Source organism: Rhinolophus ferrumequinum, chromosome 21 (genome assembly GCF_004115265.2).
Source record: "Rhinolophus ferrumequinum isolate MPI-CBG mRhiFer1 chromosome 21, mRhiFer1_v1.p, whole genome shotgun sequence".
NCBI classification, from domain to species: Eukaryota; Metazoa; Chordata; class Mammalia; order Chiroptera; family Rhinolophidae; genus Rhinolophus; species Rhinolophus ferrumequinum.
The window spans coordinates 18,583,776-18,602,436 of NC_046304.1; the positions used below are offsets into that span (position 1 = coordinate 18,583,776).

The window sequence follows — 18,661 nt, forward strand, 5'->3', positions numbered from 1 at the left end:
CCAAGGGCATGGTAGCCTATATCCCATTACCAAAATGGCGAAAGGAGAAGCATTCTTGTTAGGGCCTGCAGGTGACAATACGCTTGCGCGAGAGCCGGCTGTGTTGTTGTGGGGCGGGAGACGAGCATTCTCAACACGCCTGCGCGGGAACAGAGTATTCTTGGTCTAGGCGCAAACACCAATGGATGATGAGTGCCCATGTTCCTGCGGCTGCGCTGTGACCCTTACGAGCTCTCCAGGCGCCTGCGCGACTCCTCAGGTCCCGCCCTTTTATCTCAGTGCGCTGGCGCAGGGCAGAAAGGCGGGGGCTTCGGCGCTTCAGACGAATGCCAGCGCGGCTGCGCGCTGGGGGGTACCACCTCACTGCGGCTGCGCGGGAGCCCGGCCGCCGGCTGTCACTGCGGTTGCGCGCGGCGAGCGGCGATCCCCGGGCGCCTGCGCGGGTGGCTTTGCGGGCGCTCGCGGTAAGTTTGCGCCAAGTGCGCGGCAGCCGGGACGCAGACGGCGGCGGCGGCGAGAGGCGGAGCCCGGGGACCACCCCCCATCACCCTCCCCGCAGTCACCTCACGTACCACAACCTCACCTAACCTCTCACCCCTCCCCCTCCGATCCCCCCAACCCCGGGATGGCAGCGCCCGCCAACCTTCCCGGCCGGACCAGCGGTCGCCAGCGCCGGCTTTAGCTTGTGGGACTAGGCCCCGCCGAGGCCTGACCCCCGGAGCCGGGACCCACCGTGCAGTCAGCCACCGGGCCGGGGCTGAGGGGCCGCTCCCCCCTCACGGCCCGTGGGGAGGACGCTGCCGTCCCGGGGACTGGGGGCCGGGGGGTGGGGGGGAGCCAGGACGAGGAAGTCGGGACCCGTGTTGGGAAAAAAGAAAGGGGGCCGGGGTCGGGAGCGCCCCCTCCCCCCGTTTCCCCCCTCCCCCCGGGGTTGGGGGGGCCGGAGCAGAAAGCGCCCAGCCCGGGAGGTGGATGAATGTGGGAGAAAATGGAGACCAAGACGATCGTGTACGACTTGGACACGTCGGGGGGGCTGATGGAGGTAAGAGTAGCCCTCCTCATCCCCTTCCCCCAGCGTCGGGAGGGAACCTCCGCCCTCCGCCCCACAAAGCCGGTCCTGAGCTCGCAGCACGAGAGGGCCAGGGGAGGGGGGTTCTTTCTCACCCAGACTCTCCCTCCTATCTTTGCAATTCGGGGAGCCGAGCTCAGCTTCCGAGGACATTTACAGCAGTTTTACCTACCCGCCGCCCTCGATTTGCTCTCCGGAGGCGCCAACCCACTCCATCTCGTTGCACCGGCGGCTTCCCCACCCCCTTCTTATCGGCCCCTTTGTGCTTCCCCCAGCACGTCCGGGTACCGGGCTTCAGGCCTCTCCCGAGCCTGGCTTTGGAGTCCCCCACTGTCCATACAAGGAAGTGGCGAGCTGGGAACCGCGCTCCCTCTCCCCATCCCCCTGCCCTGATCCTCCCCATTTGGAAGAAGCTGTTCTCGTTGTTGTGCTGCAGGACCACGGTTAGGGTGGGCTCCCCCTGGTTCCGGGGACTGAGAGGTTCTGGGAGCAGCCTGGATGGGAGGAAGAAGGACAAAAGGGGGGAGAGGGGTGGGTGACTGAGAAACTGCGCCGGGGGGGGGGGGCGACGGACAGCCCGGAGCTCCGAGTGTGCACACACGCCATTTGTATGTGTGTGCAGCAAATCCAAGCTCTGCTGGCTCCCCCCAAGACGGACGAGGCAGAAAAGCGGAGTCGGAAGCCTGAGAAGGAGCCCCGGAGAAGCGGCAGAGCCACCAACCACGACAGCTGCGATAGCTGCAAAGAAGGCGGTGATCTCCTGTGCTGTGACCACTGCCCGGCCGCCTTCCACCTCCAGTGCTGGTAAGGTCTAGGGAGCCCCTTGGCGGACCCTTGTCGGCACATTCCTTCACCCGGCCTACCCCTAGCTGCCAAAATAACGGGCGCTTGCAGCCGCTAGCTGACTTCTGTAGCCGCTGGGCGATCGCCTCCCCGCCCCCAGGTGTCTGCTGGGATCTGGCCGTTTGGGAGGGGGGAGCAGCGGTGGGTCCGGACCCCAAGGTGGGGGTTGGGAGGAGTGAGGAGAGCCCCATCTGGGACTGGAAGTCGCTGGGGAGCCGGGACAGCCGGCAGGGCACGGCCGGCGGTGGCGGGGAGGAAGGGGAGGAGCTCCGGGCCCAGCGCCGCTTGCCTGCCCGCGCGCCCGCCGCCCTCGGGCTCCTGCCGGGCTGGGCTGTCCTCGGGGTGGCTGCGCCGAGCCCTTGGCTGCCCGGGCTGCCCTGGTCCAGACCCCGGGGACCGCGCTCCCGGGCGTTTGCAGCTGTAGAGGAAATCATGGAGGGTGTCTTTCGAGTCCGCCTCTTCTCTACCTCTCTGTTTACAATATGGCGACCTGCCTTTAAATTATATTTTTATTCTCAGCGCCATTTTGGCTGCATATATGATTTGCAAACGTCTCCCGGGGAACGGTGGGGGTAGTCCCGGAGTCCTTTCTGCAGAAGCGCTTCGGTGACTGGGCAGGGATCTCGCCGCGTTGGTCCCCTTTCTCTGCCGCCGCTTGCCCCCTGTTGCCTCTCGGAGCTGCCTCCCTCTCCCTCCCCACCCCGTGCTGCCGCCTCTTAGGAAATCGGGCCGGGTTAGACAATTAAAATTGCCCTTGGGCGCCGATTTCACTACTCCGCTCCGGATCGGCAAGCCCTTCGCTGCAAAATTCTTTGCTGCAGGGACGAGATTGTGTGCGGTGGCTCCGCGAGGGCATTTTTAAGGAGCGGAGAGCGGAAAGCTGTGCGCTTTTTTTCCCCCGCGTTACTGAACGCGAGGGGAGGGGAGAGACCAAAGAGAGAGGGAGGGATCGCTTGCTGCTTGATCCTCCTCAGCACCTCAGCCCTGAACAATCAGGCCAAGAGTTTAAACTCCAGCTTCTGCCTGGAGAAATCACCTCTCCCCTCCACAAAAATCCCACGTCTGCGCAGGAAACCCAGATTGGGTCTCGTTCTGTTGTTCAGCAACAGTTGACTGAGGCGGGCGTGATAGGAGAGGGGCGGATGGTTTGTTCCCACGCAGTTTTCTTCTGTTGCCTTTTTTAGCCTTGGGGGGGGGGGAGTGATGGTTTCCTTAAGCACTTTCCACAGGTCCATTGGAAATCCGTCTCTCGGTTTGTGGAATAGTGCCTGATGTATATTTGTACTAATTGCAGGGTTTGGAACACTTAATAGACAGATGACTGATACTGGGCAAATTAAGTCTGTGGTCAGAAGTTATGTAGGAAGCTCCCATTACCACTCCTAAGATACTTTTGCCCAGGAGGGCACCCCATCGTGGCTTGTAATGTTGCAGGGACAAAAATGATTATCCTGAAGGAAGATTTGCTGCTGGCTTTAAAATTTTTATTATGAAGTGACTAATACCAACAGGAAGGGTCTGTGGGTTTTAGCCTTTGCTTCCTGTAAAGGGTAATTCACCTGGGGAAAAATACCTCTGATCAAGCTTCCTGGGCTGTTCTTGAGCAGGGAAGCAATTTGTACCTGGATAGGTTGTGTTACTTGTTATTGTTCACAGTTGCTTACATTTTTTTATTGCGCGTGGCTTGATGCATATGCTAGAACTGAATTGTAGATTGCTTGATTTACAATGTGGGTTAATGTTTTACCTCTAGGATGGAGGTGTGTTAACCAGCCATGGTGATTCCCATATTGAGTGAGAATTTTGTAAACTCTATTGTCTTTGGTCTCATTTGTTTATTTAATAAAGCTGAAATTGTTTATTAGAAATGTCAGACATGGAAAAAATGTGCTGCTTTGCCTGACATTGGGCTTTTAAACTCTAAAATCTAACCTCTGAATCTCTTAATTATATGAGTCTAAGTCTTGTCAAGTTTTAACAATTAGTTTCCACTGTAGCTGGGAGAAGAGAGGGAGGAATTTTTTTTTTTTAGCTGTTGGTGAGATTCAGTCTTGCCCAGACTGTGCATTTCATTGAATACTTTTTTTTTTCAAGACCATGAATGGGAACTGGTAATCAGAGATTTGAGAATCCTAGTAAATGAGGCATGGCTTGTTTCACGTCTCCAGTTCCCCCTTTGAAGATGCCAGGACTGAATGTACCATTGACTTATCTGAGTTATTATATAAATTACAAAACTTCTAGATATTGTTACAAAGGCAGGAAGCCTTCTTTCAAGTGTGGCTTATCCCGCTTTCCTGCCTCCTCCCCTGCCCTCTTTCCAGCACAAGTGAGATACTTCATTAACCATCTCAACCAGAGTTGTCAGGTCAAGCAGTTAACGGTCTCAGAAAATTTTGATTCCTGAGTGTGCTCACATTTTGTCCCATTATTGCTTACTTGTGCCATATGGGAATGAGGTTAGAGGGTGTGGCTATATTTTCCCGTGTTTCCTTTTTATAACTGGCCAAGACTGGGTTACTTAGATAGGTATAACGTGATAATTTTCCTCATGTACAGAATGTACAGGAGTGAAATAGAGTTTTGCAAACCCCATAGGTCATAACTGGTGCTGCTGTGGGTCACCGTTCAAAGCTCTGTGAGACAGGAACATTTTCAATGTCTAGTGTGCCTTGCCAGCTTGCCTCACCGTGAACGGGATCTAATAAAATGTTCCAGAAGTGATTCTAGGCAAACTTTACCTCCTGGGTTCAGTAACATAGCCATAACCACAGGGGATTTTTCTAAGATAAACTACTGGAGGAAGTGACTGGTCAAATAAGCTGTTCTAATTGTCTTGTCTCTTCTCAGGGGCCAGTGCTCTGTATGAGGAACAGTCTTCTCTTCCCAATTAGACTGGGAGCCCTATTTTTGGGTTTTCTGTAACAGTCTTCTGGGTGAGGAAATGAATTGTCCCGTGCTCAGTACGATGACCTCACTAAAGAATTAAACTTAAGGAGCTAATGATGTCATTATATTTGTTTAAGTGATAGTGTAATCATTTTATCCAAGTTTAACTGGTTTATCAATTATTCAGAGTGGTAGCAGGGGTTAGTAAACCTGCCCTTGGAGAATTGGAAAGAGATCTGTTTTTAAGTGTTCCCTGGTGAACCTGACCTTTATCATAATTGGCATGCCATAAGTTGAGCTTTGTGAAAATACTAATCTCCATGGACTGGTCCCTAAAAAATCTGTTTAAAAAAAATTAGAATAACTGGTGGATATCTAGTTGCTGCTGATCCAACTTTCTGTTTGAGATGGATAGAATTGTTCTCTCTGATAAAGTGAATACCGTCAGGCATCCGTAATGAGGCTGACTGGAAACTGGATGGTTTCCTCTGCTTTCTCGTGGCATTTTGCTCCAGACTGAGGGACCAAAACGGTCTGATTGAGAACTACATCTACCTCAGCAGACCTCAGCATGGTTGCTTCCCGTCAGACAGATTTCTGTAGCATTTGCCTCCGCATGTTATATTTGGAATTGTTGGCCAGCTTTCCTCTCTCTGGTGTTGGCAGCAAGATCCAAAATGAGGTTTTCGAAGAATGAGAGTAAAAAGGTCTCTGCACAGGCAAAACTAAGCTCAGCTTGGAGTTTTGCATATTTAATTTTCAGTGAGTCAGAACAAGAAAGGTTTCACACGTAGGGTAGAAGAACTGCCTTGCAGAAAATCTTTGCTGTGTGAACTTTTAAGGAGGTGGTTTTTCTGATTTTGTTGTGTTTAGCTCCTCATTAGAATAGTGTCAGGCAAGTGATGAATTAAAATACATTTAAATTAACATTATCTTTTTTTTTTTTTTAAATTAACATTATCTTATGAATCTGTCGTTTCTGACACTTTCTGAGTGCTTGGAAGCCTGGCACTCAAGAACTGGAGGTGTTAGTATCAGGACTCCCTCCTTTCACCCTGCCCCCTCAGTGGGAAAAGGATTGATTTTATGTGTATTTTATTTATTCGTGCTTGCGTTTACTGTGTTGGCGTTGGAAGCTGGCTGTGTAGTATTGTTAAATGGTCCGCTCAAACAAGGGGAGTCCAGTACTGTTCATCTTCAACTCAATTTTACATGCAGGCTTTATAAACCTAATTTGGGGCCCAGGGACTAATTCTTGTGACATGAGTGCTTTAGTCCAAAGAGAAAGGATAATCACTGTTTAAAAAATACAAGATAAATATTTAGTATGAGTTGTTTACTCGCAAAATGTTTGTGACCCAGATGGCTTTGGTTGAGAAAGGAGGCATCACCGATATTAAAAATGGGAAGGGGGAGGTAATAGTATTCAAAGGTAACAGTTTTTGTGTAATTAAGGCAAGTACTTAGTGGTACTCTTGTGCAAATTTTTTCATTTGGGGCCTGTCCCAAAATTAATTGCTATACTCAGTGAAAGGCAGGACACAGTTCTAATCTCATCAATCGCCTGCTGTTGGTTAAGGCTCTCCAAGTACTTTGTAGATGGGCTCCACTAATATATTAGGACCACTTTTGGGTTTTGTAAATGACTAGTGTATTATTTACCTGTGTAAATGTGTAAAAGACATGTTTAGGTACTGCCTTCATTTTTAATATGAAGATGGATTCATGTTTGTTTTAAATTCTTAGGTATGTCCCCAAGAAAATTTTTAAAAGCCGAATCATAAAGACATTATTTAATTTCAACTGAAAAGGGACTCAAATAATCCCTGCTATGTTAAATGAAACACTGGTTTTTATTAAGCTCTGAGTGAAAGTACAAGTGATCATCAAAAAGGCTTGGTGATTTCTCAAGGTTCATCCTTGTAAGATTTATCAGTACTTAGTAACTTTTGATGGCAGAGTACTACTCCATGTGTGGATACACCACATTTTATTCATTCCTCGGTTGACGGACATTTGGGTGGTTTCTGCTTTTTGCTATTGTGAATAATGATGTTATAAACATTTGTGTGCAGGTTTTTGTGTGAACATGTTTACATTTCTGTTACGTGTATACCCAGAAGTGGAATTGCTGGGTAACTCTTATGTTTAACCTTTGAAGAACTGCCAGACTGTTTTCCAAAGTGGTTCTTCCGTTTTACATTCCCACCAGCGGTATATGCTGGTTCCACTTTCGCCACATCTTTTCCAACACTTTTTATTATCTGTCTTCTTGATTAAAGCCATCCACAGGGTATGAAGTGCTATCTCTTGTGGTTTTGATTTGCATTTCCCTGATGACTTGTGATGTTGAACATCTTTTCATGTGCTTGTTGGCCATTTGTATATTTTCTTGGAGAAATGTTTATTCAGGTCCTTTGTCCAATTTTAACTGTGTTATTTGGGTTTTTTTAGTTATTGCGTTTTAAGAATTCTTTACATATTCCAGACACAAGTCTCTTGTCAGATACATGATTTGCAAGTATTTTCTCCCATCCTGTGCGTTGTCTTTTCACTTCCTCTATCTTTTTATTTTTCAATTTGTGAGTCTTACCTAGAAAAAGGTGGCTGATTTAAGCATACTTGAATGTCTGTGCCTATCTTATCTATGTAATGACAGAGTAAAGGATTTCTTCTCTGAACTTGATTCAGTCAGGATGGTGCATCTCAATGCAGAGAATCTCACAATGTGAATAGGGTATGTTGCTGTTGCAACTTTTCTGAGTGACCCTTCTGAGCAAAGAAGTCGAAGGCTGGAAGTTCCCTTAGAGGAAGTATAAAAAAATCCACTGCCTGCCTTAAGGAAGCATGTCCACCTGGCACCTACCAGCCACAGTAGAAAATTTCTATGTGTAGGCATTTCTCGTACTTGGGGCCCCTAGTTTAAGATTTTAATTGCCTCAAGTTTGATTGGTAACAGGTTGGGGTGGAAATAACTCCAGGTAATGAACTGTCTTTTGAACCTGATTAAGAACAAAAAGTTGTTTGTACGCTGCAGCGAACTCACCTGTTTATATGTCTAGATGTAAGCCCAGGTAGCAGTACATGTGGAAAGAGTGCAGAGAATATTTGCCTGCAGATTTTATATAGCTTGTTAAAAAAAAAAAAAAAATCTACCTTGATGCTCCCAAGAGGATTTTTGCTACCTAGAAATGCAGGCGTCCTGCTTCTTGATAGAAACGGGTACATCTTTTCTTCTATCACACAAGTGACAGGGCAAGAGAAAATAAATGAAGCTGAATGCTGTTTGGTTTTGGTTATGGGTAAGAGTGTTGAAATCCGTCTCTGGACTTTCCTGTCCCACCCCTAGCACATACACAGTGATTCCTTGGGTGTGTAGTTAAGCAGGCTACCCTGCTAGAAGATTCTGTTTGGGGTTATGGTAGCACTTACTATAATAATGAAACACAAACTCCTAGAAACACATTCTTATTTTAAGTCACCAGAGCAGGGGAAAAAAAGTTTGTTTTCCTCCCTCCACTGTGCTTTTCTTTTGACTTAGAGTCCCCGGGGAGTACAACATGGCCAGCTGCATTGCCATTCAATGAGTGACACTTATAAGAGCACCTCTGCCTAATACTAGCCTCCCAAGAGACAGGACAGGAGTACAGCTGTCCGCCTGCCAGTTTCCTGAAAGAGGAGGACATTGTATTCAGTGCAAGTCCTAGACCAAATTTCAGAAAGGCACTTTGGTATTGCAGAGTTGTCACCATTCCCAGAACGCATGCACAGGTCACTAGCTGACTACTTTTCCCATGACTCGGGAGCAATTACGAAGAATACAAAGATGCCTCCTTTTTCTGCCATTTGCAGGTAGCAAAATCCTCATCCTTTAAGCCCAAGGTTATTTCTAAATCTAGATCTCAGCAAATAAGAATAAAGGTGAAGTTTTAGCCCATTTGTGTAGAAGGCAAAAGACACTGAGGGGTACAGTAAACGCTGATAAAAGGAGACATCATTGATTTGACTCATCAGCAAAAAGGAACGTGGCTACTACATAGAGCTGTTGTTGAATTCACAATAAGCAAATTCCAAGTACACCAAGCAGGCTGATAAAATTTTGTAAGTAATGAAAAACGACTTACTCATTCAAAGAGCTCTTTTCCCATTTGCAGTCATGTACTAAATGCTCAGTAAACTACAGACAGTCCTTGACTTCCCACGGCCAACTTAGGATTTTTCAACTTCATGAGAGTGCAGAAGTGATACACATTCAGTAGAAACCAGCTAGGCTAAGCTATGATGATTGGTAAGTTAGATGTATTAATATGCATTTTTTACTTATAAGATCTTCAACTTGCCATTGACCGACCCGTTTCCTCCGCTTACCACTGCATAATACCTAGTGGTGTTACAAATGAGAGACTGCAAAGATAAACAATGTTTGAGGAACAGAAATTATGTCTGGGTTCTTCCAAGTGGATGGTACCTTTGTTAGCACAAACACGGTGACCATTCCTTCCCCCTAATTACATTTGCTTTCCTGTATGGGAATAGCTTTGGTGTTTAATTTTCCCCTCTTTTCTGACAAATTGTACAGTATATCTCTCAGAAAATGTTTCCCAGTCTTGAAAGGACAAAAGACAGAAAGTAACTGCAGGCTGGGGAAGAACTCCATGTCTGAACCTAGCAACAGCCTTTCCCACTGATTTGGGCTCTGCATGAGGCTCTTTTTGAAATAATCTCGAGTGTGCAAGAGAGGACTCTCCACAGAGTTTGAATTTAACCATAACCCAGAGACATCACTTCACCTCCAGGCCAGGCGGGGGTGGGGGAACCTCTCAGAATTACTGGCAAGCTCGAGTTTCAGGGGGGAACCTTGTTTGTGGCAACACCAGCACATTTATAGGCTTTTATCCAGCTGTGATATCCAGAGAGATGTTGAGTATTATTTTTCTCTGTCCACATTTGTGCAGAGAAGCTAATGAAATACAGAAAACTTCAAGTGAGCTTAGTAAGTCTACGTTACAAACCTGGGCAGTGTGGAGCTCCTCTTGTTCTCCTTTCCACCAGTTCCGGGCTCCTGTGATGAGCTGGGAGCTTTTTAATTCCTGTGTTCACTGAACCATCAGATAGAGTTCTACTGATTCCTGGTTTTAACTAAACTCTGGAAACATTAGAGGGAAACTCTACAGTGAACTTTTTCCATTGACAATCATCAATTATTGGTCAAAATACCTTATGAAAATTATATACCATTAATCTCATTAAATGTGTATAAACCTGTAACTTTGCATAATTCTATACAGAGGTTGGCTACATTCAACTTTCCTTGATCTTGCTTGCCTGTTTTTGAAAGAGCATCTTAAATGTAGGGAGAATTCAGTCACTAATTTTGGCCTTTTGATAAATATTGATTTGTTTTCTCATTCTTGTTTTGCTTTATCCCTCTGTAGTCCTCGTGGTCTTGCCTACCATACATGACACTTAGCCTTTCGAATTTTACTGCCTAATTCCATGATACCAGACTCCTTTGACTGCAGGCTATAGTTGGTAGTTGTATAGCAAGAAAAGCGTCTGCAGTTTAAGTTTCGGGGCAAAGCTCATGTCCAAGGCTCGTATGCTTGCTGCACACAAGCTTTCCTCAAATCTTAACCGTTTTTGCACACTGGTCTTTAAGGTGATCGATCAGTCGTTCTTTGGTTAGGGACCATCTGAGAGAAAAGTGGGCCAAAGGGAAAAATCCTGGTGCTCTGCTTCTGAGAAGTATGTTTAACTTCTAAATAGGTCACTGGGGGTATAACTGAAGGCTTCAGCAGCTCAAGTCAGCACTTAGCTGTGGCATCAAACCACGACAGCACAGTTTGACAGCACGCCCAGGAGATTACTTCAGTCATGTAGGGCGGGGAGCTTTGAGGTTTAGGAGTAAAATTGGGGGAGGGGAGAGGGTAAGGGTAAAAGAAGGAGGGAATAAACCCTATGCTGTTTGGGCCCAAATAATGGCATTATTCTCCCTCCCCCCCCCTTTTTTTTTAAATAGAAGATCCTGTCAGAGAAGGGTAAATGAAGCAGAAATCCTCCTTAGGGAAAAGCAGCTGGGTCTTAAGTAGAAACCTGCTCTCTATATATTTAGTTGGATTTCAAATAAAGACATTGTTAGTGGTTTTCGTTTTCCCAGCCTTTATAGAATTTTAGGTCCAGTATCTATAAGATGTAAATTGGTCCAGATTCCCTGACCTGTGTCTGTAAGCATAATGTGGCCTAGCTATTGCCTTGTTTTTGATAGTCCATTAACATTTGGCCATAGAACAGCACTCAGTTTTTCATACCTCTGAGAACTCTTCTGGAATACAGAGTTATAATTGTTGCTTCCTCTTTCCAATGGAATGATCCCTAGGAGTGTTAGAAAGTGACTCTTGAGGCCAGAATATTGATTCTTTTCCAAAACAGATGCACTCCTACATTTATCATAAGGTGAATGAATGAAGCCCATTTTAAAAATGTTTGTAGCCAGTCCATTTTCCGTTCTGCAGAAGCCAAGATCGCCAGAATAGCCAAGCCAATAATAGATCAGCCCCGTGGCACCCTCCTAGAGAAGTTAGCAAACACCTGGTATAACAAACTGCTGGTGTTCTACCCTCCCTTCCTCCCTCCTTGCCCTGCACTAACTTATACCCCTCTTCTCCAGGTGTCCTTCACTAGGAGGCTGCCGCAGGCCAGCTTTACATAGAAGGCAATAAAATTTGGGGGCACAGTCAGCTGGTTTGAAAGGATTGTATGCCTGTGGAAGTGACGCAACTCGCTAAGTTTCTCAATGGGGCATTTGTAATAGCCTGGCACTTCACTGGTCTTGTTAACACTGTGACTGAGGCTTTGCATGAAAACACCCGCAATCCTTGTACTTTTTATGTACTTTGTGGCGTTAGCTGTGTTTGGGTCAATAGCGGGGATGAAGGAGGATAAGGGATTCATTAAGGTTCAGGGACCCCGTGAACGTTCTCGATGCATTCGTCGCTCCAGTATCCTTCAATACGACCACCTCTTCCCTGCCTTTGAGAAGCCGGCCATACTTAAAGATGACAGTTGATGGCCACACAAGTATCCAGAGGAAGCTTACTATTTCTGCTGACATTTAAATTTCATTCAATTTTGTTCCCTCGAAACCTAGACCATTAAATGTGGCCATAGTGATACAGCTTTTAATTTTTAAAAGATATTTAAGTTAAACTTTACCCAGGACCTCTTAGCTTTTCCAAGACAGTAGCTGGTTTCAATTTATAAAAGGCTTGTTTTCTGCGCTCATTGGTCCCTTTATAGATCACGATGCTGCTGGGAGGCCAAGACCTGATTATGGTCCTGTCAACAATCACCTTTACTCTCATTTTTGCTGGTACCAACACATGGCCTGAGCTGACTGAGGGCAGCAGGGCCAGTCTGAGGAGGCCGGCCTGTGCTAAGCATGCATTGTCCTTTGCCGTTGGTCTTACACAATGCCGTTAAACATAATGGCAGGCTTTTTACCTGGTAGTGGACCTCAGCTGCATGAATGAGACCCATGAACTGTAAAATTAAAAATCAAAACTGCTCAGTGCTGTTGTTTGCTTGCTGAACATCCCACCACCACCAAAAAAGGGAGAGAATATACAGATGGTGACGGGGGGCCAGGGAGATCTTTCTTAATCTAACCGATATTTCAACTGAAACTGGCACATATGGCTGAAGAGCTTCTGATTCTTAGACAATGATGGGTTCTGACAGGAGGGACACGACCACTTCGTGCGACTGGCCTCTTTTAGAAGAAAACCCGAGTAGAAGGCTGTTGGTACATTGTATATAGATAAGCTGTTTACACAGTGTTCCTATTAAGTGTTTGTACGAAACAGAATATTTTGTCAGGCCAGGAAGAGAAAATGGAGTGTGTTCTTTCTTAAATATTTTTCATCCACTTGCTTCCCTTTTTCCTAAGGTATACACCAAAGCTTTTAATTTGGTTAAGTGATATTTTCATGTCTCTCTGGCTGCCATTGGCTCAAGTTTTAAAACGTCAGCGTCACTTAGCTGGATGGACAGTTGCAAGCTATACATCAGTAACCTAACATTTTTAAAAACAAGTCCAGAGCCCAACACCCTTTTAATCTGCATGTTGTAGTGCAAAAACTAGGTCTTGGAAATAAAAGGCAGTCTTTCTGCTTCCCTGTCTCCCTCTCTCCCTCCACCTCTCTCCTCCTCCCTTTGTTCTTTTGTTCCCCTCCCCCTTCTCCCTTCCAGTTCCATATTGAAATACTGCTTGTGCTGGATGGATAATTAACGCAGTGCTACAGAGCAACAGGTCCCACTGGTGGGGACTAAATCTGAAGTAAATGTTAATGTCTTGCAGGTTCACAAGTATTAATAGGCGAAGGAGATGAGTGAGGTTCCACTCGGATCAGCTATGCTGGTATATGACTTGAAATAGATCCTCTTAATTAGTGAGCCAAGAACCATGACAGCTACTAACGTCTTCCACCTGCAGGGGTGAGCTGCAGCCTCATTAGTGAATGAAAGAGGCATTCTAACTTAAAACTGGACTCCGTCCTTTGGCTGTGAGTTGGGATCATCTGGCTCCGGGCTTTGAATATTTGACCCGGAGAGGTCTGTCGGTGCAGGCCTTACAGTTAGCTGGGGGGGCGGTTTTCTCTCCAAGGACTCCCGAAATAGACCTATGGAGACACCCTCATCAGCAATGGAGACAGGTCATTTGGATTTGTTTATGGGAGTCCGGATGCTAGAATCCTGCTACAGAGGTTAACTTTAAGGGTTTTAGTATTGAAAAATTAATGTCCTTGACCAGCTTTCTAGTTGGTTTGTGTACAGGTGTCACCGTTAACAGTTTATCGGCCCACAGAGAGCCCCACCAAACTCTGAGATGCATATCCTTCCATTACAGTCTTGGAAGATTTAGAATTTATAGCTCTATTCTCATGAACTATTTTATCACTGAAAGACTGTCTTCAGGATCAGGTAGTGGTTAAAATAAATAGCAAGTTGGAAAGCAGTGAACAGGCACTTTCTGGCCAGGAATTTCAGGCCAGGGTTTTTTAGCAAGTGATCTGGAAGGAAACATCCACAGCAGTGAAGATGGGAAGATATTCTGCAAGAGCTTCGCCCTCATGGGGCGTTCTGCTCTCTGCCGTGGAGAGCAGAGAAATCTCAAAGCCCTGCTTGCCATATTCTTTTGAAGCCAGAAAATAGAAATCCTTGGCCTGTTGGCTAAAGAGCCTCCAGTTTTCCAAGACAAGCCAGTTCACATACCAAAGACAGTTGTTCCAGGTCTCACCTTCCTTCCTGGGACTTGGACAATTCTCAGAAGGAATCTAAAGGTTCACATACTAATGTGTGCTGGATGGACTTAAACATCTGTTTCCAGGAAAATGGCCCTACTCCCAGAAGCTTCCTTTATCAGGTAGTTTTACAAAATGCAAAAATACACCTGCTTCTAAAACTATAGTTTCTTTCTGAACCCCTCAAGATCCTTAACTTCACCATCTTTAAAGGAACACTGGCTGAACTATCATTTGCTGGATAGCTCTGGATTGTGGTGGAAAGAGAGTAGGGAAAAGGCCACTGTCCCCTTAGGTACCTAAAGACCAAACTTCAGGGGCTCTTTGCTGAGTTTGGCATCCATAAGCTATTGAGTCATGTGGGTCTGTACGGCAAGAGTCAGTCTGTAGTTGATTGTATGTGGTCTCATTGCCAACTGTTCTTTCCAACTTGTCTCTAGCCTATAATCCGTGAGAGCAAAGACCATGTCTGAAATTTCACCACTTAGCACATTGCCTAGCATAAAATAAGTGTCCACTAAATGCTTGAGTGACGAGTGACTTTGGTCCTTTCTCCCCAAACACTAAATAAATCATAACTTGTTTGCTTTGTGTCCTTCCTCCTGTGTGTCATTGGTTGGTGAGCAGTGGGAACTCAGTAAATAGTGACTGACGTGGGAGGAAATGCTCAACTTGGAGGTCGAGGAGGGTACCCTGCTGGATGTTCCACTGTGTTCCCCAGAAATAAGAGAACTACTGACGGTTCTTTAAAAACAGCATAGGCTCACGATTTCGAAGAGCCAGGAAATTGATTGGGGTTATAATTGTGCTTACTGGCTCCATGACTTTAGATAAGTCAGGTTCCTCGCCTGTACGATGGGAAGAAGAATTAATCCTCCCAAGTATGGTAGTGAAAATCAAATAAGAGCATCTGTGAAAACACTTTGTGAACTGTAATACACCATCTAGATGTAAGATGAGATTATCACTGTTATTTCTAAGCGTCACAACTAGGAAGCATATTGATGTCTTTACAAGCAGCCCTGGCTCATTATAGTGTTCTGCTGCTGAGCAGTGGAAACTTGGGTAGAGTAATTCCAGCACTACCTGACTTTAACTTGTAATGATTTCCTATGGAGAGAATGGCCCTTAGCACCCTGTCTTCATTGATACACGAGGATGAGAGGGAACCGGGACAGGCACATCATGATTTTAAAGGCTCTGGCATGCATGTACAGGCATACGTTGTTTAATTGCGCTTCACAGATACTGCGTTTTTTAACAAATTGAAGGTAAGACCCTCCAGCATCAAAAAGTACAACTTGCTGAAGGTGCAGATGATGGTTAGCATTTTTTAACAAACAATAAAGTATTTTTTAATTAAGGTATGTACATTGTTTTTGTGGGCAATGCTATTGCACACTTAATAGACTACAATATGGTATAAATACAACTTTTATATGCACTGGGAAACCAAAAAATTCATGTAACTCACTTGATTGTGATAATCATTTTATTACGGTGATCTGGAACCAAACCTGCAATATCTCCAAGTTAGGCCTGTAATTATTTCAAAGTTGCGTACTAAACTTATGGGTACACCGTTTTTATGGGGGAAGGAGCTTTAAGATGGGCGGCTGAGGTAGGGAAGTCCTCAGGATATGTACATGAGTCCCTGAGGCTATAGAATCTCCTTTCTCCCTGGAATCCTTTTCTTCTTGGCAGTATCTGATACAGGACAAAACTAGTCTTTGCAAAACCACCTCTTTCGGAAGTAGTTCCTGAGCTGGTTACCCCAATGAGAACCTGTTTTCCTGGAGGCATTTCATGAATCCTTTCCCTTTTGAGTTGAAAAACTGCTTTCTAAATTGCTTGAAAAGAATTGCTAGGAGCAAAGAGGAAACATTGTGAGGAAGCATTTCGATGGGTGACGCCTATGTTCCAGCTATGCCTATGATGCTCATTTTCTAGAAACGCTGACCTTCCGTCTCTTTACATCCCATCATAGATCTTACTGCCTTCTCTTCAAGATACCACATTTTCAAATTTATTTCAAGATGCCTCTTCTATCTCTTAGAAGGCAGCGAAATCCCAATAAGGCCTTCCTCGTTTAAATGTTCAGTGTTCAGACTGGGACAGTTCCCATGCTGCGCCCCAAATGCGCAGCCCTCATCCCACACTCTAGGGCAGACAAGAGGGGCCTGTGGCCAGAATCTAGAATTCTTAAACTCGGTATTTCCGAAAGTGATCCTTTAGGAACCAACCAGCAGCTGCTTTTGAGTGTCTCAATACAAATTGTAAGCATTTTACTCCTGTTCTAAGAAAGAGAAACAAGAAAGCAAATTGTTTAAAGGAGATTTAAATGAGTCCGGTGAGGTGGTTCAGTATGAAGTTCAGGTTTGCAAGTATGGACTTGGATGTCTTCTTACTGGTTTGTGACTTAGAAAATATAAGTAATTTTACATGTGATTTAGCCACCAAACAAGTGCCTGCCCACTTGCGTTGCCTTGCCTCGTGACTTTGGAAGGGTTGCCCTCACTTCCTTTTAGAAGCCCGTTCTTTTAGTGTTCCCTAGTTCTTTAAGGTTTTATTGAGTACCTACTGTGTGCCAGGCATTGTGCAGCTGTAAATGAGTCGTGGAGAAGGGGATTTGGGTGCGTAGTGGTTTCAGTTCAGTACAGTGTGGTACAGAAGTGCTGCAGGCAATGGGGCTGTCAGAAGGCTTCCTGGAGAGTACTGTACTGACTTGAGCCCCAGAAGATAAGGAATCTACCGGGTGAAGGAGTGGGGGAAGGCTCAGCTTTTTGTGGTGGTGGGTAGCGGCTCTGGGATGAGCAGAGAAGGGGCCAAGAAACAGTATGAGTGTGTAGGAAACCACCAGGCTAATGGAGCAGGAGAAAGGCAAGGTTCTGGCCGTAGGGCTTGTGTTACCTGCAATACTGAGGAACAGAATAAAGTTATGGACGGGGCAATGCTGAAGGGCGTTTGAATTAAGAGAATCATATGAACAGAATTATGTTTTTTAAATAAATCACTCTGCCAGTAGGGTTGGGAATAGATGGGGAGAAGCATGAAGGGTGGCCAGGAGGCCATTCACATCTTGATAAAAGATCTAAGCCTGTACCACCTTGCTTCGTTCTTCTCTGCTTTACATGTTTGGTGTAGGGTATCTTGGTATAAAGCCAGTGGGCAAATAAAAAGAAATGATGGAAAGCAGAATCGGGGGGAAAAAGAAAGAAAAGAAAAACAGAATCGAAACTGACAACCTTTTCAGGGTTAATTTTAATACGGCAGCTGCTGAAGTAGAGCAGAGTCTTGTAGGCCTTTGCAAATTACATGCATGCATTTCATTAGTGTGGATGTGGCCTATGCAGAAATATATTGGAGAGAACAAGGGTAGGCTTTACAGATGACAGTCACCATGGCCCGCCAGGGCTTGAAGACGTCTCTCCACAGGCCAGTGTGCCTCCAGGTTCCTGCTTCCTGATAAGGATCCTCCTGACATTGCACCAAAGAAATAGGGAGGAAAGGAAGCAAGGAGTTGTAAGGGCTAGGTGGGCATCCTGGCACGCGTGCTCAGGGCTCCAGGGAAGTATGGCAAAGCAGGAACTAGGAAAACTCGCCAACCAACTGCTGATTGGGGTGGAAAAGGTAAGGTAGCGTAGCATTGAGCCCTGGGACTTAAAGGAGAGTCCTATATAGTCAACTCTCAAGTATTTTTTTTAGTATTTCCTCATTCTTTGAAGAAAAATGTTCTTCTTAACTATTCCAAGTAGGTGACTCCAGGAACCAAATGTAGGAATTTCTTAAGCATAAATGTAGACTTAGTCTGTGTAGCGGTGGTTTGCATAGTTTGGTGTTGAGCAGAATCACCTGGAGGGTATGGTAAATCCAAACTACTGAGCCCCACCCCCAGAAGTTCCGACTCGGTGGGCCTAGACTGGTCTCAGAAGGTGCATTTCTAGTAGGTTTCCAGCTGCTGCCGCTGCTGCTGCTCTGGAGACCACACTTGGAGAACAACTGCTGTATAGACATTATAAGTGCACCCTCCCAAAGGTTTAATAAAGTCTCCTATGGCTCTCGGTGGACCTTAATGTCAATCGATGATCTGGAGAATCATTGATTTATTTTAAAAAAAAAAAAAAGGTGGTGCACCCAGTAGCCACTCAGTAAGTTAACACTGAATCCAAATTAGAGTAAGGCCATTCCTACGTGGCTCTAATTTGGATTCAGTGTTGACTTACTGCATGACTACTGTGTTCACCACCTCTTTTTTATAAAGCTACAAAGATCTTTATAAAGATTCAGTCCTTGTCTTAGTCGCTCTACTAAAAGACATAACGATCACACAAAGGAAAGCATGACAAGTGCCAAAAGAGAACCAAACCATGCAGCCAGGGGTCTAGGATATCAGTTATCCAGGAAAAGCTGGCTTAGCTCAGTTAGCTATTGTTGCGTAACAAACTATCCCAAAACTCTGTGGTTTAAAACAGACACTAGTTATTATCTCTCAACAAGTCTGCAGGTTGACTGGGCTCAGCTGGGTGGTTTTTCGGTTTAACATGTTACCTGGGACTGCTGC

The 18,661-nt window shown here is 45.6% G+C and overlaps 1 protein-coding gene across 2 annotated transcripts in view; it reads left to right on the plus strand.

The window, feature by feature from the left end:
- Nucleotides 1-390: 390 nt before the first annotated feature.
- The window catches only part of PHF12 (PHD finger protein 12), a 37,964-nt gene continuing 19,693 nt past the window's right edge, over nt 391-18,661 (plus strand). The window contains exons 1-2 of one of the 2 annotated variants that reach the window (XM_033090084.1): nt 391-1,042; nt 1,692-1,873. In XM_033090084.1, coding sequence (XP_032945975.1) covers nt 977-1,042; nt 1,692-1,873 — 248 coding nt within the window. In that variant the 5' untranslated portion in view covers nt 391-976. The remainder of the gene's footprint in view (nt 1,043-1,691; nt 1,874-18,661) is intronic. The other variant, XM_033090083.1, reaches the window with a different exon arrangement.